A 23,538-nucleotide genomic window follows, 5' to 3' on the forward strand; every position below is an offset into this window, starting at 1 on the left:
CCCCAGTTTCTCATTTCATTCCCATGAACCTGAGACAATTTCTTTGGTTCTATCATTTGCATCAATGTAATTTTAAAGTTTATGTTATCACAACATGTTTGTATCTGCTATAGGTCCTAGTTACTGTTTTAAATTACACTTTAATCATACATAACCCACTGAGATTATTCAACATTCTAGAAATGCTTTGTTGTTTTTACACTGAACATTTTTACTTTGTTATAAATGTTGATCTATTCTTTCCGTTCCAATAGGGAGCAAGAACCGATTTAGAAACACCTGTCTTTATCCTCAAATAGAACGGACCGTTCCACTTTCTAATTAACTTTTAATTAAACACAGGCACTACCTTTTTTTTGTATTTCAACACAACTATTTCTGTCCATTCGTATTGTTAATGACAGCATATCTGTTTTTCCACACCTTGCTACTTTTTAGATATGGATTTTAAATAAACCCACTGAATGTGTGTAAGTCAGGCTCGCAATCGTTTCTTACACACATTTTGTCAACATCTACTTGAAAATGCCACCACTGGAATGACAGCCATAAGGCAGCACAATTTTAAGGCAGCTTTCGTTTTTTAACAATTCATACCCGGGATGATTTTCCTCAAACACGTCACTCATTTATAAGAACGGATACCAACATCTCACGCAAACAAACTACGTAACAGCTACATCCAAAACAGAAGGAGCTACTTCCACTTACGAGAAAGAAACAGATTTTTCCGTATGCTGCGCTATGATTACACCTGGCCAGACATGCGACAGGCCTGTTACCCTGACAACATCTCCCACTTTCTATAGCAGGTAGCGGCGTATTGGCTTTTCTGATAGGCAATTACTTTCTGTGTCACTGAATGTGTGGATTTAGCTCTGGGGCATGGGGCGGCACCACGCTGTGTAATCAGTGATGGAAAAGCTCCCCCCTTTGCAAAGAGATTTGGAAAATGGATCTGAATCAAATGGGTACTTTGGCGGAAGGCAAAGAGCAAAGCAACATCTGATCATCAACAGTAATTAAGAGATAAAAGGCATAAGAAGGGGTGGGGAAAGGACACAGCTTAAAGAGGTAACAGGCATAGCTGCTGGAAGAGGGAGCTGTTAATGAAGGGACTTGCTAAGTGAAAGGAAAAGGAAAGCTGACATTTGAAAGAAACAGATTCAAATTCTCAGAAAGAGCTAGGAAAAAAGAGAGAGGTAGAAGAGGAACATGAAAGGTACCTGCGTAGCATGACCTCATGATGGCATTGCTGTGTGGTCAGAAATTTTTTTACGCTGAGGGTGGTGAAGCACTGGACCAGGTTGCCCAGAGAGGTGGCGGATGCCCCATCCCTGGAAACATTCAAGGTCAGGTTGGACGGGGCTCTGAGCAACCTGATCTAGGTGAAGATGTCCCTGCCCACGGCAAGGGGGGTTGGACTAGATGACCTTTAGGAGGTCCCTTCCAACCCAACTATTCTATGATTCTGTGACTGGCTCTAATTCCAGAACAAGAGAAAGAAATGGGAGAGCGGCATATGTGGGATGAGACAAGGGACATTCTCAGCTACAGTTGGCCCAGTTCTTTGCAGCTCTGGGCCTGGTTTATTTACAGTACAAAGACAATGCAGAAATGGCTATGAACGTGGAAAAGCAACATCCTAGTATTCACCATGAGCTGGGATTGAAAACAACTGGAGCTGCTACTCTGGCAACTGCTCTGGAAGGAAGACTGGGTTCAGTTCTCAGGCACACATATGAGTCAAGCTATGCCTTGAACACCATACTGTGTATAAACAACTGTTTCATCTCAGTCCTACGGCCATGCTGTTGTATTGGGAAGTTGTATGAAAGAACAGCGCAAAGGAAAAAGTTGAAAACTGTAAAAGCCAGAAACACTTGAACAGTAATGACATTTCCAAGGCTTAAAGAAATCTACGCACAGTAGTCTAAGGCTAACCTTTTTTTTTTTGAGAATTGGACCGAGGATCTAACATCCACATCCTTTAGCACCATACCAAACACAGAAGGCTTTCTAGAAATTGTTCTTGAGAAAAAGTTTTCAGAGACATTCCCTCTCTTCTCCGGCTAGACCATTCTTCCTGGTATATGGAGAGCTATGACACTCAGTCACTGGAAAAAGGCATGGGCCAAACAGAGCAGACACAGTGCTGAGACACAAGCACTGCCTTGGGAATTAGAACAGGCTGTTTTGCCTTTTGCAGTTGAGTCTTTCCTCATGTGATACCTCTTAGCTTCTCCTGCAATAAAGATAATAAAAGGGAGTCTTTCCACTGGCATCAATAAATCCTCCTCCCCCCACCTCTGCTCCATTTTCTCTCTGCTTCCCTTCTCATGCTTTGACTGGATATTTACCAGCTGCTTTTTGCCTTCTCCTTCCTTCTATTTCTCAAACTGCTCCCAAGGCAACTGCCGTTAAAGGTACCAGATACTCTGCTTACCACGTATGCCACATACCGGGGATCACAATACCTAGTTTAGAAAAGAAGTGGTGAAAGGCAATTAAACATGCAAATTCAACATGGAATTTCAGTAGGAAGACTTAAAAATGCAAAAGGTGATTTGTTCTCAAAGATAAGCTCTTGGGAAAAGAGTGTGGCAGACAGTAGCGAGAGCAATTTTTAAGACAGACTTGGGAACGAGAGACAGAAAATCTCCAAGCACACAGTGCTTCCTCAGCTTCTTGCAAACCTGCCACTGCACTTGGCTCACAGATAGTTGGATCAGCTTCAGAACAAGCTAACTTGGAGAGAGGTGATTCCAAGAGAAGCAGCCTATATGCATTCAGAATTGAGTCTGGGCAGCTAGATTCATCCCCTATTCTTGACAACAGCAAATCATCCATTATTTTTTCCAGACAGGACAATAGATCAAAGACAGCAGCAAGGAGGAGCTTTCCAATAAATATTTAAAATAGAGATTAAACAACCTTCCTCTGGCCAGGAGCAGGGTTCTGATGACAACCAGCTCATGAACCAGGCTGGGTGTGCACTTGCTATGCAATCTTCATTCTCTTCCAATTTTAAGTAGTTGCTCAGAAATTTGTGCTAAGCACAACTCTCAGATGACAGTGATGGGCTTATGTGGGGAACAGTGCATTCAAGTCTAAAATCCCTCTATCCAAGTTATATCAAAAAAAAAGGTATCTCTGTTCAGGCTGCTCTTACTTTCTGCAACTGCATACCCCAATGTCAGAGTATAGAGACATCCTGATGTTTTCAGGACAGTTTGTCCCAGAGATATAATGCCGTGTCTCCGTTCTCAGAAGCTTCAGAATGAATCATAACCTCCTCCTTTATCATCATGTTTTGTCTTCTCTCTATGCTAAGGGATGATAGTGACAAACCAGGCAGGCAGCTGGACAAGGGGGAATACAGCTGACAAATGACAGAGACTGAGCATAAGAAAAGCAGCAGCAGCTTGAGAGCTGAGATGCTGCAGATCAGAAGGTGAAGGAGAAGTCAGGAAACCCTGGTGAAATGCAGTGGGGCTAATTAGATGCAGCAGCTCACATAGCAGAAAGTTGCCATCAACCTTCGCACCAGAAAATAAGTAACCTTTGTGTGAGGTTCTCTTAGCAGCAGGCAAACACAACCACTTAATCTACCTATCTTCTACTTGAATAAACATAGTGACCGTGCCTAACCTGAAAGGAAACCTCTACTTGTCACTCCCAATGACAATAGCTGTGTGGCCTCTTCCCTCATCTCACAGCATCGATTAGACAGGAAGCTGCTGTTGAGTTTTAAGTCTAGTTCACATCAGGGAACGCTGCAGGAGCGGCAGGTAAAGTTGGTATTTCGGTAACTGCCCATGTGATTTTGAGGTCTAAACTCACTTCAGAGAAAGCTGGTCTTTTTCAAATGCCTGTCTGCTCTTTCTCCTTGAGATAAGCATGGGAGAGGGTCCAGATGTGGATTCAGAGAAGCCAGAGAGGAGACGAGAGATGACAAGGAGTTGTATTCTTTTTTGGCAGTATTAGGAAGCAATCTTAGAATATGGGATACTTAATGTCCCTGGACACACTACTTCCTAGTGTAAATTTACAATCCAGCCAGACAATGTGCTTCAGGGAATTTCTATAGCCACTCTTTTAATCTACCAAAAAAACCCCCAAATGTGAGAAACGTACCATACCCAGCTTTCTGTGTTACCAAAAATGGGCTCTAGTATCAATCGGGAGCTTTGCCAAATTTCCCAGCAAGGTGCCCTTAGAAGGCAGAGTGCCAGTTATGGACATTGTCCTTGTCATTGCACAGCTTGATTTTATTGTGTAGCACAAATGTCAGCAGTGCACATTTGGCTTCATGTTTTTTTTATTTATACACTCTCTCTACTTCATTTATCTGAAGCTGCTATAAGATGTGGCATTCTGCAAGACAATCTATGAATGTACTCTGTGAGTTGGAGATACAGGAAATAAAAGGCTAATAAAGACTCAAACAGGGATTTCACAGCAGAATTCAAGATAATGGGGAAGCTACTGAAGTGAAGTCACTCAGCTCTCCTTCAGTGCCCCCTGAATGGATGAGGTTTGGAACTACAGGCTGAAAAGAGACAAAGGCTTTTATCTTTATGTTGATACAAAAGGAAAATATTTTAACTTTTTTGGTGAAGTTTATTCAAAGTCAAACAGTAAGATTCATTTAGGTTTTGTGTTCAAAACCCCTTATGTTTTTGATGAATTTAAAAATGGCATGTTGTTTCACACAGGGAAATGGAAACACTTCAGAAAAAAATTGACAATGATAGATTGATTTTTTTTCAGCCACTTGATGAACTCAATATTAATTCACAACTAGTATCACTTGACCCAATTCTGCATTTTTTCAGCAGATAAAATAATCAAGCAGAATTTTTGCTTAGGTTTAAACAGAAAATCTGTGAGTCCATTTCCTATAGACAGTTCTTCCCACAATAGGTTACCTTTTCAGTTCTGTTAGGGTAACCATCAGCCCAACACTGGATGCTGAAATCAAAGTGGAAGAAGATGCTTCAACTCAACCTGACCACATGTGGTAGTACTGGGTCCTAAAGGTATTTGGGCTATGCTGTAGTTAGAGTATCTATTACACATCGGTTGTAAGTCCTATTTGTATATTCCTGAGGGTCTGTGTCACAATGCACCAAATCCCACAACGCTCTCTGAGCCGAAGCCTGGTCTTTGGCAGCTGCAGGCAATTGTTTTTAATGATCTTATCAAGACTGTAATTGTGCTAAGGATTGTGAAATGCTAAGGGTGGAGAATTGGCTTTTATTGCTTTACCGCAGGGAATGTTAGAGAAAAATGTTTAAGGAATTTTAAAAGCAAAAAACCCCAGCCTTAAAAACGAAAACGTCCTTCACAGGGCAAGAACAAGAACATACTGCCTCTTTTCAATGCACTGCTCTGCTATTCTTGTCACATATAGCCCCTTCAGTCTCACCCATCCATCCTGCCCTGCTGAGAACGTGGAGCCATACCGCTTGTTTGACTGAGGTGTTTGCAGCTCCTGTTTCTCAAGAAAGGTACCAAGAGAAATGAACTGAATCAATTTTCTATATCTCTTCCCTCCAACATTCCTGAAGAGACAACCAGAGTTAACAGAAAGTGGCTTTCACAGTGAAAAGTACATTCAGTCACCACTCAGTGGGTACCAGGAATAACTATGAAAAGGGGACTGGAATAAAATTGTAGCCAGCTGGTGGGAGAAATTTTACAGCTGCTTTGTGAGGCTTAAGATGAATTGTACCACAGGCCTAAGTCTAATACCTTCTCTACCACAAGAAGTTAATGCAACTGAGCTCCGCATCTTAAGCTGAAGGGAGCTGAAGAGTTATCTGCAGCAACCACAGCAGACATTTCAGGAACCTCTTCAGTTTCCTGTTCCAATTTCACTGTAGTATCTCTACTCCTTTGCTTTCTCCCTACCGACCACTCAGTGTTGGATGTGTCTACCTTTTTCTATTGAACTGGTCATGGAAAATGAAGGCCAACAGATGGAGAGCAGGAGTAGAAAGTGAGGAAGCAAATGGCAACTGGACAAGTCTCCTAATTAACTGTCAACATCAGGTGCCAGAAAGACATTTTAGTGTCCTTCAGGACACTTCCTTTGACCTGTAGATCATAGAATCATTTAGGTTGGAAAAGACCTTTAAGATCACTGAGTCCAACCGTTAACCTAGCACTACCAAGTCCACCCCTAAACCATGTCCCTAAGCACCACATCTACATGGCTTTTAAATTCCTCCAGGGATGGCGACTCCACCACTTCCCTGGGCAGCCTGTTCCAATGCTTGACAACCCTTTCGGTGAAGAAATTTTTCCTAATATCCAATCTAAACCTCCCCTGGTGCAACTTGAGGCCATTTCCTCTTGTCCTATCGCTTGTTACTTGGGAGAAGAGACCCACACCCACCTCGCTACAACCTCCTTTCAGGGAGTTGTAGACAGCAATAAGGTCTCCCCACAGCCTCCTTTTCTCCAGGCTAAACAACCCCAGTTCCTTCAGCCGCTCCTCATCAGACCTGTTCTCCAGACCCCTCACCAGCCTCGTTGCCCTTCTCTGGACATGCTCCAGCACCTCAACGTCCTTCTTGTAGTGAGGGGCCCAAAACTGAACACAGTGTTCGAGGTGCGGCCTCACCAGTGCCGAGTACAGGGGGACGATCACTTCCCTAGTCCTGCTGGCCACACTATTTCTGACACGAGCCAGGATGCCATTGGCCTTCTTGGCCACCTGGGCACACTGCCGGATCATGTTCAGCCAGCTGTCGACCAACACCCCCAGGTCCTTTTCCGCCGGGCAGCTTTCCAGCCACTCTTCCCCAAGCCTGTAGCGCTGCATGGGGTTGTTGTGACCCAAGTGCAGGACCCGGCACTTGGCCTTGTTGAACCTCATACAGTTGGCCTTGGCCCATGGATCCAGCCTGTCCAGGTCCCTCTGCAGAGCCTTCCTACCCTCGAGCAGATCAACACTCCCGCCCAACTTGGTGTTGTCTGCAAACTTACTGAGGGTGCACTCGATCCCCTCATCCAGATCATTGATAAAGATATTGAACAAGACCGGCCCCAAAACTGAGCCCTGGGGAACACCGCTCGTGACCGGCCGCCGACTGGATTGAACTCCATTCACCACAACTCTCTGGGCCCGGCCGTCCAGCCAGTTTTTGACCCAGCGCAGAGTACACCCATCGAAGCCGTGAGCCGCCAGCTTCTCTAGGAGAATGCTGTGGGAAACAGCGTCAAAGGTTTTACTAAAGTCTAGGTAGACCACATCCACAGCCTTTCCCTCATCAACTAAGCTGGTCACCTTGTCACAGGACATCAAGTTAGTCAAGCAGATACACAGTCCTGTACAAGTAATTTAACCTCTCCCTGTCCCAGTTTACCCAGCTGAAAATGTCTGTTTGAAAATCATAATTTCCTCCCTGAAGTGCTATTAAGCTTGTGGTAATGAAGAACAAAGTGCTCTGAAGGCCGTGAATGACATTGCTGAGGTAAGTGTAATATACTACACGAGTCTGTGCGATTCAGCTGTCTCCCTGGATATTTTCCATTTAGAAAACACATAACCCTGAAAGGTGAATTTCTTACTAATCCCCACAAAAATCTTCTCAGGAGGCTCTGGCTACCACTCCCCATCTGGACCAGCATAGATGACACATAACTCTTGCTATTTTACATCATCTTATTCATCTGGTCTCTCCTTTTGATCAGATTTTACAACGTGCTGAAAAAAAAAATCCCATAAATCTTCAGTTTGTTTGGATAATTTCTGACTGCTTACATATCAACTCAGATCATCTTTAGAGGACTGAAGAAGCCCCTTCCACTCTTCCAGGCTTGCTTTACACTTACCGCCTGATCTGTCTTGCTTCTGTAAACCCTCTGCAGAGTGAATTTTGATTTGGGTGACTCTGCGTGGATAGCCGCAAAGAAGACTCCAACATGTCATTTTAGGCTTATCTGCCTTCAGTTCCCTGAAAAATGATGGGAAAAGCAATTGAAGCAACGAATGTCAAGCAAACAATCAATGGTTGTGGAAATCTGGCATTTTCAGAACATGAGATTTGGACTCTTTCCTCATCTACCGTTTTGGAAGTTTGTGGTACAGAATTGATGGACTTAAGAAATAAAAACAGAGCAAAGCAAAGTAAACCAAATGTGTGTCATCCTTCGCATGGCAGCAAAAGTGGGGGAAAAAACACCTTTAAATAATGGAAAATAGTATCAAAGCAAGAAAAAAATCAGCGGGCCTCATTTCACGAAACACTAGTTTTACCCTCGCAGACAAAGGAGATGGTCAAAGAAATAAACAGTATCAACTGTAACTGCAAGCACCAGTGCTCAGCGTTCTGACCTAGAACTGGAGGCAACTACAAAAGCCAAACTAAAAGGTCAAAATACCTAAACTGAATTGTCCACTAAGTTCCTAAGTAAAAATGTCCTGACCAAGCACAAATCCCAGTGAGCCACCTGGAGATTCCTGGGGGTGACCCTGAGCATCTCAAGGGCCTAGTTCTGGAGCAATACGAGCTAGTGAGTCACGGATATTTGAGGGCAACCAGGCAACCATTTCCAAGGAAGCACAGCCAATATGGACAAGAGAAGATCTCACGTAGCTGTGAGTGCAACCTACCTGAGTTTTGATGGCACATCTGTGAAGAGTCTCAGGATAAACTTTGTAATGATGCCAGGATGGTACGTAGTTGGGATAAGGATGTAGCGGCCTTGCTTAAGGATCCTCTTCAAGAACACAGTGCGTGTGTTGATGTACAGAGATGTGGCCACTCTCTCCTGCACAGTCAGCTTGTGTAGTCGATAGCTTCTGTTATCCTCCACCTACAGCCACAGAGCAGTATAGGGATTAATGCAAGGAGGGATATCAGAGCTAACAGGCAGGATTTTCCCTGCGCATCACACAGCCTTTCATGGGCAGAAAAGACAATGTGCAATAAAGGCAAATGCTTTGGCAAATGGTTTTTCACCCACTGAAGCTGTGGCAGAGGGAGTCCTGACGGGCAACCCAGTGCTCCAAGCGCTAGCCCACACAGACTTCCAAGCAGTGCTGTTCTGCACTTCATTGCATCGGTATATACATGTATAGCCCCAAGTGGAGGTGAAAGTTTGGGACTTGCAAAGACATGCATCCACTAACAAAGACATAATGCTACTGCAGAGTTTTGAATACTTTCAGAGATGCATGCACACTGCAAGGACTCCACCCGCTGAGCTACCCTGCCATCTTAGATGAGGCTGAGGTTCATCTGCCTCCTTTCTCTAGCATGTAGAGGGAGCATTCCAGTCTTACATAGCAGGCTCTCAATCCAGATGCACACATCTGTATTTTCATTGTCCTTTCCTGAATACAAAAGCCACAGAATAACCATTTATGTTTTGTTCTAAGCCTTGAAGCTGTGCTTAACTATTAACATCCTCTTCAGGGAACTGATGTTTGCGACAGCACAGTTAAAAAATAAACCTATTTCTTAAGCAGCTCCTGGGGCCAAGGACAGCCCTACATTCTTTTCTGGTAGTTCTCTTTTGTCTTCAGATAATTTAGGCCATGGTCTTCCAAAGGCCTTTAGTCATGATAATGAGCCTGGTGGGTTAGAACACTTTTGAAATAGAAAAAATATTTAACAGAAATAAAAATAGAGCACTGATACTTTTCTGAAGGTGTGATTTTCTTTTCCAAGCCTTTTCAAATTAGATATACAGCCACAAACAAGGCAAGGTAAATTCTGCTACTTTCTGTAATGACGCTTTTCAATATATGTGGTTAACAGGTGATTGTCAAATGAATAGGTGCGATGCAGATGTCAGCAGCTCTAACTGACTGTTAAAAACTGACTATTTTTTAGGGTAGGGCCATAGACTCAGCGTAGTCCCACTAGCTATAGCAACAGATGATAAGATAATCCTGATCCTCAGTGAAAAAGCAGTTGCATAGCTGTTTCTCTTGCTTTCCTCCTTCTTTCAGTTCGTATGTTTTCATTTTACTCCATTTGCCCCGGGAGTGCAATTAAATTACTGTTTCGGATCCCTTGGGTTCCTTTTCACATACGCTCATTTCCTACTCACTACTCCAGCTTTTGAAAACACCCTTGACTCTTTTTTCTAAGTGGCAAAAGAAAAACTGCAGACTTTTCAAACTCATTCACTTGGTGGTATTTGCTGATGAAATGGAGGCAGGAGCCTCCAGCGAGAAGGAGAAAAAAACCCTCTATGTTTCAAGTGTTAATATTTTTTTGTCTTTCTCTTCAAAGCTTGGGGTAGGAAAAGCACTTAAAATTCTTTTGCAATAGGGAAAAATGACTTGTGTTCCTTTAGTTCAAATAGAATTTGAATTGAACTAAATTCAATTTAGTTCAAATAGTCTGTCTAATGTCAGCTCTGGTGACTGAGTGCAGTACACACGCAAAGCTCATGTTGAGAGGAAAGCCAGACCCCACCACGATAATCATGCCTCTATCTGCCAAAGAGCTCATTGCCAGGATGAAGCAGGACTGCCGAACAAACTCTGAACCGGGAGTGCAGATGGCTGCCTACCTTGAATATTTCAAAGCCAATCGGGATGCTGTCTCCTTTCCCTTCTTTCTTATATTTGCGGCGATCCTCCTGTTGTAATGAGACCAACACTTTGTCCTCAGTCTTCTTAACATCAAAGACGTACTAGTAGAAGAGAGAAGAGGGTAAGCTGTTAGAAATGCCTTAGGATACTGAGGATAAAACCATTCACCAAGGAAATACGTGCATACAAAGGAGGCAAATGAAAATACATTTGGGGGTGGGAGGAGAGTTCTTCATATAACAGACATTCCCAGCAATTCACAGCTGAAAACTAATGCTAATAATAAGGATCTTTAAACCAAAAGTATCAGAGACACTGAAACAGGTAATTCACATAAAGGACAGCGTGAAACAGTATTACAAAATATTTATTGAGGCAGCGGAAGAGAACATCTCCTCTCAAAGCAAGACAAAAGATTAAGTTTTATTTAGATATATGTAAATCAGGAGTGAGATAAAAAAATTAAACCGACAGACTCCAGATGGGGTCTTTGATAATTTTTAATTTTTCTTTTAACTTGAATATCTAAACACGGCCTGTAAATTTCAAACATCTTCATATAGGACCTGCAAATGAAGGAACCTTCCAAATCTTAGTTAAAAAACCCCAAATCCCACAACTTTGTTCTGCACTTACAATTTCTATTTAATATAAGAATGACAGGAATGCTAATTTTGGACTTTCTCAGTTTTCCTGAAAGTCTGAGGAATACCCAGTAAAAAGAGCTAAGAAGGACTCCTGCATCTTTAACATGATAAAAACAAATCTTTTATCCAAACTGTTTAAAGTAAACTTGAATCAACTTGGATTTAAGACCAATCAAAGGAAATTATTTCAAGTTTAGGCAGCAGTTCCCATCTCAGTAAATAGGACTTGAATTGCTTACGTTATTAAGTATCACTACCAGACCAGTTCACGAGTAGGTACCCTTTCAGTAGACAAAAAAGGTCAGATAGGTGTTTCTTTATACAACAAAGAATTAAATACTCAAATTCGTTCAATATTAAAGACTCCTTTAAATTTTGTTTCTTTTGTGCATACAGAGGGCAAATCTGAGTTGTCAGGACCAGTGGAGGGAAAGAGGACAGTATTTACGCCAAGTCTAGACAGATGCTGTATTCTTCCATCCTCAAAGACCTTTAAATGTGAAGCAAACAAATAAAAGCATAAAACTGCAGTGGTGCACAGCTGCATCCTATGTGCACCACACGTTCTGATTTAAGCTGAAATTCTCTGACAGCATGGAGAGGAATATCATCAGCGGTTCAATTCCGCCCTCCCTGCTCCTCCAAGAGCTGCTAAAAAGCAAATCCCCATTGAGCTTTGCTCTGAGGTAGATACTGAGATTGCCTTGGTCCCCTGTAACGCCCTCACATCCCTCTGTAGTTAGAGCTCTGCAGAATAAGGCACCATCCCATTTCTCATCCCTGCCCCTCACTGTCTCAGGCAGTGTCACACCCACATGGAGGAAACAGCAACCTGTAGCAGAATTGGCTGAAGCACAGCAGTACTGGAAAGAAAATCAATACCTTCCCAAGCCTCTGGGCTTCATCAGTTGTTCACGGTATTTACAGTCCAGATTGGCCTCCTACAGAACTACTGCTTGCTATTGTGGGCTGGCTGTTTTTTGGTATAAATTCAATGCTTCTTGCTTCTTTGTACTCTTATTTGTGTGCTATATCAACATTGCGGCAGAGAAAGCACAGGACCCTGAAGAGAGTCCTAGGTGTTGTAAAGAGCCTCTGCAGAGAGAATCTAAAAAGCGAGATATAAATATGCAGCAACACCTAGTAAGGCACATTTTAATTCTTGTCCCTGTTGAACCATATGCAGTGTTACCTTGTCAGATAGCCTAGAGTGTTCCGGGGCACAAATGGAGGTGTGGAAGGGGAACTGTGAAAGTGCAAGAGAGCTCTCTTGGTCTGGTGAGAGGTATGCAACTGTGACGATCTTTAATCTGATGACATTTCAGCTGTCCTAATGGGTAACAATCTGGAAATCAGCAGGTGGCTGTAGGAATACGTTTATACTTGGCTTAAATTCCCTTATTTTAAAGGGACTGGAAGTGTCACAATCCCTCTCTGTGCAGATAAACTTCACAGGAGGCCTCAGTGTCAACCATTTCACCCCAGGAGAACAGACGAGATTATCTCTAGACTATGGTGGTATGTGCCACAGTAATTTATAATGGCCCTAAGCTAACATCAGTGTGTTCCAGCGCTGCTATTAAGAGCCTTTTAATCAACTAGCCTAGAGATAACACTGGAATAAAAAGAACTTCCATTGCATCAGGCATTGCACTCAACCGTAACGTGTATATTTTGTTCTCTGTGGCAGCTGAACACTTAGAAATGAGACCCAGACAAGCACTTGGAATACATCCAGAATCATACAGGGGAATATCTGAATAAAATCACCCTCTGGAAACGAGGCACTGACAGAAGACAGAGCAGTGAATAACTGCTGTTCCATCTACACCTATATGGCAGGATGAGCTGGGAGTTTGAGATTCACTCCTAGCCTGATCAGCAAAGGCTGCGCTTCTCCAATATCCTGCTATGGAAATTGAGGGGTGCAGACAGAAACCTCCCATACAAGCGCAGAGAAGCAGACACAAGAACATCTTTAATTAATCAATCCAAAGTATGTGGTGAATTACAAAAGAACAGAAAGGTCAATTTTCAAAGTAATAACTAAAGCAGTAAGTGCCCAGCTCTCATTGACAGTAATGGAAGTTTTATGCCTGAATTTGCATGCACTGGGATGAAAACGTACAACACTGAGAAGGGCAGGAAGGTGAGAAATGGGGTAAGAATGGATGAACAGATAAACTGAATAGCTTGGAAGTTACCAGGTAGGATGAGACAAGGAAAATTCTGTAATGCTGATGAGAGGGTGAGCTTGGGGAAGAGACTAGATACTTTCAGAATCTTAGATTAATGCAAAGGGATACTAACTAAATACAGTCGATCAAATCCTCAGGCTGTTCAAGGGTGTTAAGTGAATGGAGTTCTGTCATTAGCAAATCAGACTTGCTGCCTTTCTACAACTGGGAAACTGAAAGGAGTCCAGGCAGGACTTCGCTAATCCTAGTGTGTCTGACTCATCAGCCCCAAACATGATCAGTCCTAAACAAATACCTAAACTCTTCTGAGAGATTTCACAGAAATCACTGGAACATGCAGTGAACCAGCGTACTCCCAGAGGACAGATGCTGGCAATGAGATTTCTGTCAAGTAGTCACTGCCAACTCCTAAATAGGGTGGATACTTCAGAAGCCCTAGCTAAAGTGGATACACTTCAACACCTCACAAAATACAGGGATTCCCACCTGGGGATTCTGAAGGAAGGTCTCTTTGTTATCAAAGCATCCACCAGAGCGATTTAGCAGGGGCTCTGAATTCTTTGCCCAAGCCCCATGCATCATTTTCTTCTCCCAGGTCTTGCGGATACTGAAGTAGGAGGTATTCACAATCCGGCAGATGTCCACGTCAGTGAAATTCTTACACCAGTCCTCAAACGTCATCCTATTCCATGGGACACCAGGAAAGTAATGGTTTATTTAAAAATAAACAGTGGTACTCATGCAAAGAGCCAAAATAACACATGAAATCTTCCAGTAATTTAAGAGGAGGCATTGCTCAGCCGTCCAGAGGACAAACTGATTCACTGGAAAGCTCTCTATGTGGAAATATTTGTGAAGCCGCAGTCACACTATTTTAGAACTTAGTTTAGAGAAATATCGCCTCAGTGTGTTTGGTCAGCGCTGGATTTGTTCTGTTGCAGCACCTAAGCCTAAAGGATAGGTTGTATCTACCAGGCTGGATTTGATAGCATTTGTTTTGCAAAGGCAAAAGAGATTACCTTCAACCAAAGCACTATCCACTCCTCATTATTACGGTCCTTATTGTTACATCTGTCCCTGAGCATGACTCAAACCTCTGTACTCTGGACATAGCTTTTATTTAGCACCATCTCAATGCTATAACCTGTGCCTGCTAAAGCGACAGACTGGATTGCAGAGCAGTTAAAAAACATTTACCTCCTCTAACAGCCTGCTATCTCTGAACTACCATCATGTCCTGGCTTATTAATGGCCCAGAACCAAACCCTACAGCTGGCTTCCATTTGCCAGTTCTGACGAAGCCAAGCAAACCAAAGACTTTTCATACTGAGCCCTACCGACACACTTGATGCAATATTGATGATCTACTGAAGAAGTCGCTGGACTGCCTCGGTGTATCTAAGCTTTAAGCAGAGTCAAAATTATTAGAGTTCTAGCGATTCTGTAGCAAATGAACACTTTTCATGCCCATGCTGGAAAACACCAAGAAATACCAAAATTCATTGGCTGCAATTGTATTTACAGATACTTCAGCCATGGTTGACCTAGAAATCCTACAGATGATAGGCACAGTAGTCGGTAAACAGGATTGACAGTGTGTTCAATATTTGGCATTCTGTCATGTAAATCAGCACATGTGTTGTCTTGGATTTTGAGTGAATGTCCTAAATATAGGTAATAGATTTTGAGGGTGTTTGAAACTTTTATTTACTAAGAGCTACTAATTTTGTTCTATTAGTTTTTAATCAATTTTTTTCTGTTCTTCTCTGTCATCCCTTGAGAGTTTAAAAGAAACAGGCCTTGTGCCAGGACTGGATCATCTTAGCCATTTGGAGAGGTTGTTTTCAAAGCTGTTAAATGGCAGAATTAATGACAATTACTTAGCGTAGCCAGTATCTCCAAACCCTTCACATGACACCCACTCACCAGAACTCTCCATCATTCTCAAGAGTGAGTCCTAAACTCTTACGTTCTGAATTGCTGACTTTCTTCCACTCCTCAGAACTAAAAGGAAAAAAAAAAAAAAGAGGGAAAAAAAAAGCAAACAACAAAGACAATTAATAACTTAAATTAAATACCCTCACCTGGAAAAAAAAAAGCAAGTAAAATTCTCTCATGGTCCCTTGTCATAAAGGTAACATCGGAGTACTGAAAGGACAGATAATATTCAGGAAGAAAGTGTGGGGCTTACAGGAGGAGTTTTAAAACATTAATTGATTTGAAAGCTACTAAAAAAGAAAGAGATGAATGGGAAATTGGCACAACTAAAGCAGAACTTTATTGATTTCCTTTGTCACACCCTCCCTTAGGACACTTAAGCAGCTGGTTTGGAAGGTCATATGAGATTGACTCCATTCCCTGAAGGCCCTTCAAAAGAAACCTGGTTTTCCTCCTCGGGAGCTTATTGAACACTCGAGTAGACCAGAGTATTCTCTTTGTCTTTCAGTGTTCTTAAATAAAACAGGCCTGAGGTCTGAGATTTCCCCAGGGAGCCTTTGAGAAGAAACTGCTGCAGCACAAGCCTAGTGTCCAGTTTCCAGAGTAACACTACACTGTGTAGACACTTCATGGCCTGCATTAGCATATAACTTACGTGCTCTGCATTGTCCCCTGGAGGCATCTGCCTCTTTCCACTGACTGCAGGGGAGCACAGGATCCTAAATGCAAGGTGTCTGATGCTTAAATCAGACAACATGATAGAAGGCAGCACAGGCCCCTTCCCTACTGTGTTACATTAGACAAACAGAGCCACAATTCCTCACTCCCTTTCCAAAAGTACTTGGAGGATAAAGTTGAAGGTGGTTGGCAGGAGGGAGGGGAGGTTGCTTGCCTTAACGGACATTTTCTTAACCTATCTGGAAATTCTCAATTTAATTCTGTTGGGCCAAAAACCATGGGCCAACCTCAGACTCCTCAGTGCTTCCACTGGAAAGAGTGGCAGCTATGCGAAGACAAGGGCTAGTGGGCAACACAAGGGCTTAAGTTAAACAAGACACAGTAGCTCTTCTGCGCATTCTTCGCACTTCACCTGAACCAAACTCTTTGAAAGTAATAGATTTTTGCTAGCTAAAGTATGGAAGATAAGAACTTAATATGCTGTTGCTAAGAACATTGCATTATTAAATGCTAAGAGTGGCTGGTAAGCACAGTGTTGAACTGTAACATCCTAGTTAAATGCTTTTCATGTGTAAATTGCCAGTGATGGAATACATCCCCTCCAGCAATCATTTCTGTCTCTGTAGGGGTGCCTGCTAAGCTCATGGCCCATACTAAAATTCATTAGAAAATAATTCAAGAAATCACAAATGTGGCAATTTTACAGCATTGTTCACCAGTCACTTAAATTGTCTAAGAATAAAAGACACATACCATCCCCAGAAGCTAGCAATTACAGATGAGAAACTGAGTCACAGACAAACTCTGTGGTGAAGCTGGGAACAAACCTCATGTTCTTGACTCATCACCTTAATCGTAGGCTATTTTTCTACTCATGCTCCAGTGTGCCAGAACAATGATGTATACAGTAAACTAAGGTCCAGGAAGCCATAACCGCCTTTGCTCCTCCAGGATGTGTTCATTTGCTCAAAGAATGCTATACTTGGGAAGAGATGGCACAACGGTTCAGCCATCACTGAGTATTGCAGACTGACGTCGTGTCTCAACAGTGTTTAACCATGCATTTAACATCCAGTGGCCCTAATCACAGTTTCATTCCTTTGACACTGGGTTTGCAGCACTTACTTGTCACTCCAGGCACCGTTCCACTCTCTTTTTCCCCAGGGATTCCTCAGCCTGATCATGAACAGCTTTTCTGCCTTAAAAGAGAATATGAGCCTTTCTCCAAGGCGCAGCTTCCGAATTGCAGTCACTGAGTAGGCATGGCCGATGACAAGACCCATCTCTGTCTCCACGTCATTGGTACTACCAGAGGAAGCCTTTAGCACCAAGAACGACAATTAAAAAAAAGAACTCACATCACTGAGGGACCTGACAGCTACACGTTCAAGGGGCAGGACGGGGTAGGCTTGTTTTCTTTCGCAGAGCTATACGTTCCCTTCCCAAGTGATTTGACTATGCAGGAAAACAGCACTGGGGCTTAAAACTAGCGGCTCACTAGTCTGGTCTTTTGCGTGACAGTGCCAGACAAGTGCTAGCAGACAGAAGACCAGAGCATAGGAGAATACTGCCTACTACAGTCATTCTGTCTCCTCCTGGCCTCAGAGAGTTAAAGACTGGGCTGATGGACAACCTTTATCAGCCCTTCCAAAATCTTGTCATCTTTGCAAAATGGCTCTTCTGAATATCGATGACTGTGCTCAGACATAGCACTGTCTGGTGGTGTCCTCAACTGGATGCTTTGTGGGGCCGAAGGATTGAGCCAGTGAGTTCAATACCTGTTTCTGTGTTGAGGTAAATTTGATACCCAGGAAGAAGTACTGGCAGTGGGTAAAAATAGAGGGCACAGGCAAGAAAACTTTCTAGCCATTTGTCAAACCTGTCCTGTACCTCACTCGTGAGCTGGCAGGCCTCCCTTACGTGGCAACTGGCAGATCTGCAGGCATTCTTAGGAACTGGGTTTGCTTCTCATAGACTTCACATAAGAAGCCTAGTTTCCAGCAGTAATCAGGCAGTAAACTGTGCTGCTGGATGACCTAGGCCTGATCAGATGCTGATCTAAGAATACATAAAAATTGTCAAGCTCAGAAAAAGACCACAATTTCATTTAATGCATCCAGATCAAAATCTCCTAAGTACGTCTAAAAACAGAAAAGCAGTGTCATATAAAGGTGCTGGAGTTGCTTTGAATGACTGGCCCTTTACAAAGCCAGTACAATGCTGCTCCTGAGCAACACATACTGGGCAGGACAGTGGAAAAAGTAAAGCTGTGCCAGTGCTATAACCCTTCTTCTGAGCCAGAAACAATCCAAATGGTCGTGCCTCCAGATTCATCACACCCTCGCTGGAGCCAGCATGGGCATCTTTGCACTGAGCCATATCCAGAGTCTCTCTCACCTATATTGGGCTATAGCCCGTTGGGCCTTAAGACACTCGCTCCCTTGGACAGCAAGGAAGGAAGATTAGACTCAGTGCAGATCCTTGTGTGCAAACTTGTAATAACCTAATTAAGAGCTCAATGATCAAGCAAGCCTTTGCTCTGGTGGAGAGAGATGGACTTATTAGAGTTATGGAATGCACATAATACTTTCTCAGATATTTTTACCCATTTCAAAATTTCTCTGGTCTAAACAGACACCTTCTCCTAAGGCAGGTGTTGCACTGATACAACAGTGTTCCGTCCCCAAAGATAAGAAATCAGAAAAAAAAAAAAAAAGAACAGAGAAATTTATATCAAATTAGAACTGACAGATGGTCTGGCAACTGTGAGACTCTCGCCAATACCTCTTTGCCTTTCACCGACAGCAGCTCTTAAAGAATCAGCTCATGTGTTACACCAAGACTGGCTGACATTTCCAGTGGGTTTGGGCTTTCTCCAATGTAACACTTTCACTTGCATTTTTCACAACTAAAAGCAAACAAGAGTCCTTGACAGCATGGGAGTCTGTAACCTCTCCTGCTGCCTTTATTATCCCCCAGGCTTTTCTTACTGCTGGGCTGCCTTTCCCACCTCATTCTGAAGGGATTTATTTATTTATTTAATTGAGATATTTAAACATCTACTGTCTGTTCAAATTTCTAAATGGTGAAGCTCAGGGCTATCCTGTAATCCAAGGAAAATGATGACATGTTTGTATGTCAGAAATGAAGCCACTTGAGTATTACATATTCTATACCTTCACTGTGTGTATAATACATCTATCAAAAAGTGATAAATGCAGACGAGTCAAGCCAAACCAGTAGGAACAGCCCCTGTGTAATCAATGTTTAGAAGCATCTGCGTTTGACAGGCAGAAATATAATGCCAGGAAGAAGTGAAGGCATTACAACTCCCTAATTAATTGCTGTTTGAAATACAACTCCCAGTACTTAGCCTACCTCCTCACCAGATCCACGTTAAGAAACTGAACTGCTTTAGCATTCGGGAGCAACCTATCATCCCAGAAATGATATTTATAACAACAGTTCACACCAGGAAGTCTGGTCCACCAGCCTGGTCTGAGCAAACCAGATGGAATTCTCTTTAAACAAAAATTTAGACCTTGTGAAAAAGGTAAATCAAACACCAAAGACCTAGAAGAATTTGTTTCTGAGCTGTTGCCTGATGTTGCTGGGAGGGACAGTTCAGGACTCCTGTTCTATCCCAGCTGCGTTCTCAGGTTCAAATTCATCTCCCAGAAGGTACCACGTGATCCTCTTTGGTACCATGGCGCTGGTGCAGGGCAGTGCATGGCCAGGGCCAGCTAAACAGGTAATGTTCTCAGGCATCTCCAAACATGGCTGATTTTGTGTTGTTCTAGACAACTGCACAACTACCGTGATACTCGCAAGAATTTCTGAATGAACCAACACTTGGGGGTCCACCGGTTTACACTACAGCTATGAAATAGTTAAGCGCTACAGTAATATGATGTTCGTTTCACAGACGGGGAAATTAAAGCAAAGCGTTTAAGTGATTTAACTAAGTCCACATAAGATTAGCCTTAGCTAAGGTCTTAAATTGGAAGCAGAGGGCATGGGAGTAAGATGCGGAAGTGCACCTAGATGCCAACCCTGCAACTTCTAGAGAATGATCCCTTTCCTGCAGGCTGCACTTTAATCATTTAAAAGCAATCCTTTAGGAAATATTCAGGTGCCATGGCAGTTTGTTAGCCCTCCACATGCAGTAACAGCTTCAGACAAGGTGAGAATTTCAGGGCTAACCCAGTCATGGCCTGACACTGCAGACTTTGATAGAAGGCGAGGTAAGCCAAGTTGTCACTGGTTTCCCTTCTACGGTAAGGGGCTGCGCAAGGCCTTTGTCTGCCTGTGGTTTGTGAAGTATATAGCACCCTTTGGGAGCTGCTACTCGTCTGCCTTCTAGCACCTCAAGTGGATGGACAGAGGTAAAGCTTCCACAGAAGGCAACCCTGTAACACCCTTGGGGAAGCCATCCCCTCTCTCCTAAGGGAATTTCAAGGTCATGGCCTCCTAATGTAGACACCTGAGTTAGCTGCCTCACGTTAGCCAGCGTAGGCAAGTTTTGCTGGTTAATTCTAGTGGGAAGTCTTATTAACAAACAGTACTACTTGAATAACCAAGTGAGCTAAGCCTTTCAGCTCAGCTCCAGTGTTACACTGACAAGACGACTGCATCATCGCAACCAAAGTCAAGAAGTCTCAGCAGCTCAGTGCCGGCAGAACTGTTTTCTGTAAACAGATTTCCCTGAGAGATAAAGAAGTTGAACGCTGCCATCTGGCCTGTAAATTGGGGCATTCTAGGTGGATTAACCTCGGGTCAATACACAACTGTGACCATTCAGAAAGAATAGCATTTCAGATCCACAGGAAAGTGGCAGCACAAATGGCTTTGCAGTTTTGTGATTGTATTTAGTGGCTCGTGGAGTTGTACTTGGCTGACAGCACTGCCAAGTTGTTAGCTTTTTCCATACGAAGCTTTTCCAAAGCATACAAATGAAGGACATACTCAATATACTTATACTAATAATGGTGTTTTTTCCAGATTTTTTTCATTGAAATTAAGTCTTAAAATCCAGCTCTCTATACATACCGTAATGGAACAGCTGATCAACCCGCCTCTTTTATGCACTTTGAACAAGTCTTCAAACAGCTTCATCTGCTCAGAAATAATCTCACCATATTTGCCCTGTACCAAATCAATAGATTCTGCCACTGCTCCGGTGAAATCCACAATTGCATCTGCAGCGCTGCCTCCATCTAGGGCTTCGTAAGATCCAGCCAGCCTGGAGGTAACACAGAACATTCTCAGTCACCAAGTGGCTGTTAGAAGTGCTCTAATTTGGCTTGAATGTAGGTAATACATTTGTGTCTCACCAAAGAAAAAAAAAACCAGAATGAAACAAAACAAAACAGCAGATTACAGATAAACCTTTCCCGGGTTTCTAGGGAAGGAGTGTGATGATCCTTAAAGCTTTGGGCTGCTGAAGTAGAGTGCATTGTACTCTTTTATGATTCACGTCCTCCTTGCAGATTAAAGGAGGAGTTTTCAATCTTTTTTAGGTTCTCTACTAGCAGCAAACCTATGGAAAGTATGATAGAGTTGAAAGACAAAACAAACAGAGGGATAGAAGGGACAGCACTGAGGACTAAAAGGGCAATGAACTAGCTCATACTTTGCATAAGCTTTCTCCAATAATGCACTCCAGAATTCATTTTTCACATTGGAATGGCAGTAGATCAACTTCCCATCCATTGTTGGCAGCAGATCATCAATAACCACCTCTGTCCATTCTCCAAAGCACCAGAAACGGAAACGGAAAATCCCAGCATATTTCTCTGGGTTTTTAGGGTCCCATTCTTGTTCGTTAAAGTCTGGAATCACCTGAGAAACCATGCAAGGGAAAGTTCACCAAATGCATTATGTTAAGATTTATTGAGAGGGCAGACTGCCCTGGAGCATGCACTATGCTGGTATTCAGCTTCATGAGCAATTGACCTCAAATAGATGAAGCAGTGAAAAAAGAGGGTGAATTTGGTACAAAGTCAAATATAGTCCCACTTCAAAGAATCTTTTAGGAAAGTAAAATTCAAATTGATCTGCAGAGAAAGACAAACAGAAGCTATTGCACTCTCTGGCTTTGCTATATCTCTTCTTTGGTGCTCAATGGGACTGTGGAGTAGGGAGGTCTCCTAACATGAAAAATGAGCTTCTAAAGAAAGGGAAGATTTGAATCTGCCAAAATTCACCACTCATCAGAGGCACATTAGGCCTAGAGGGAAAAACACTGGCTGATAGGCAGGGAAACAACCAAGATTTATTAGCTTTATTTTCATGCGCCAAGCACACGATCACCTACCTGCTGCCAGAGGGTCTTCCTCAGAGCCAAGCAGGAGCATGCAGCCACAAACCAGCAGTTCCCCAGGGTGCCTTGGTGTAAGTCATGGGAGCTGATTCCATTCACAAACAAGTGGGGGTCTTCACAGAGGTCCTAACAAAGCAAACCAGAGATTACTGGAGGCTCCACTCCAGAAATGATCACAGCATCCTTCCAGCTATTCCTCTCCACACTTGTTCTGCATCACATTCCCACTGAAGCATGGAGTTTCTGTACCAGGACGTTCAAAAGCCCTCTGGCACTGAGTATATTTGAAAGTCAGGGTATACAGGATTATTTAAGTTCTTACAAGTAGATTGTGTTGCCTTATCTAAAAACCAGGATTTGCCAATTTTTTTGCCAGAGTTCCTAGTTCTGTCCTCAGCTGAAGGTGATCTTTGAGGACTGGAATGAATTCAACATTTGTAAAACTTATTTGGCATTGGGGCAGTTAATGAACTGAAAGTAAGTGGAAGGAGAAAGAAGAATCATTGCAGGGAAAGGCTTTGACCAAAAAAACCCCCAACATTAAGAAAAGCAGCAGGAAATTATGCTACTGACACCAGAACTCTAAGCTCCTCTTCCTTCATTGCCACTCCCTTGGCTGACATACTGGAAACCCTCCTCCACCAACAGCATGAGTTACTGCAATGACCCCTGCCACCCAGCACCAAAGAAGGCAGAGAATACACGTCTGTGAAATATGCCTCTCATTCTCTGCGTTCCATCTTTCTCATTTGTCTGGCTCTTATTAGAACCACTCGTTCCTCCTCTCCCATTGCTCTCCTGGCTCCATCTCTATTTACATGCAGATTCTCACCAAAGCATAGTTGGCTCTTCCTGTGACGTGTCCCTGCTCCTCCCTAGATTGTCCCTTGCTGTGTCTTTATAGCCTGCAGATCAAGGCACTAAAAGGAGCCCCTCTAAGTATCATTGAACATGGGAAAGCCACAGGGGTACATTTTGCAGCAGTATTGTGTTTGTTACCAAGAAATCCTTGGTAGACGGTGTTCTGCTGAACGGATATGTATGTGGCCTCACAGTCCCAGAGAGAACCTCCCAAGCAATGCTTCAGAAAACAGGTAATCTGACTGTCCCATAATTGATGTGGAACCTACTGGTTTCAACCCAGTGATCGCTCATGACACTCTCGTGTGAATCATTGCTTTTCCTGACTGGTTG

At 43.0% G+C, this 23,538-nt stretch overlaps 1 protein-coding gene across 2 annotated transcripts in view; it reads right to left on the reverse strand.

Annotated features, from left to right (window-relative positions):
- Positions 1–23,538, reverse strand: part of CAPN6 (calpain 6) — a 69,293-nt gene that overhangs the window by 4,202 nt on the left and 41,553 nt on the right. For both annotated transcript variants that reach the window (XM_076347400.1, XM_076347402.1), the window contains 9 exons: positions 22,339–22,470; positions 21,655–21,863; positions 21,072–21,264; positions 17,148–17,341; positions 15,333–15,410; positions 13,893–14,088; positions 10,540–10,662; positions 8,627–8,829; positions 7,846–7,967 (listed from right to left, as the gene is read on the reverse strand). In XM_076347400.1, coding sequence (XP_076203515.1) covers positions 7,846–7,967; positions 8,627–8,829; positions 10,540–10,662; positions 13,893–14,088; positions 15,333–15,410; positions 17,148–17,341; positions 21,072–21,264; positions 21,655–21,863; positions 22,339–22,470 — 1,450 coding nt within the window. The remainder of the gene's footprint in view (positions 1–7,845; positions 7,968–8,626; positions 8,830–10,539; positions 10,663–13,892; positions 14,089–15,332; positions 15,411–17,147; positions 17,342–21,071; positions 21,265–21,654; positions 21,864–22,338; positions 22,471–23,538) is intronic.

The sequence above is a fragment of the Aptenodytes patagonicus genome, chromosome 9 (assembly GCF_965638725.1).
Source record: "Aptenodytes patagonicus chromosome 9, bAptPat1.pri.cur, whole genome shotgun sequence".
In the NCBI taxonomy this organism is placed as follows: domain Eukaryota; kingdom Metazoa; phylum Chordata; class Aves; order Sphenisciformes; family Spheniscidae; genus Aptenodytes; species Aptenodytes patagonicus.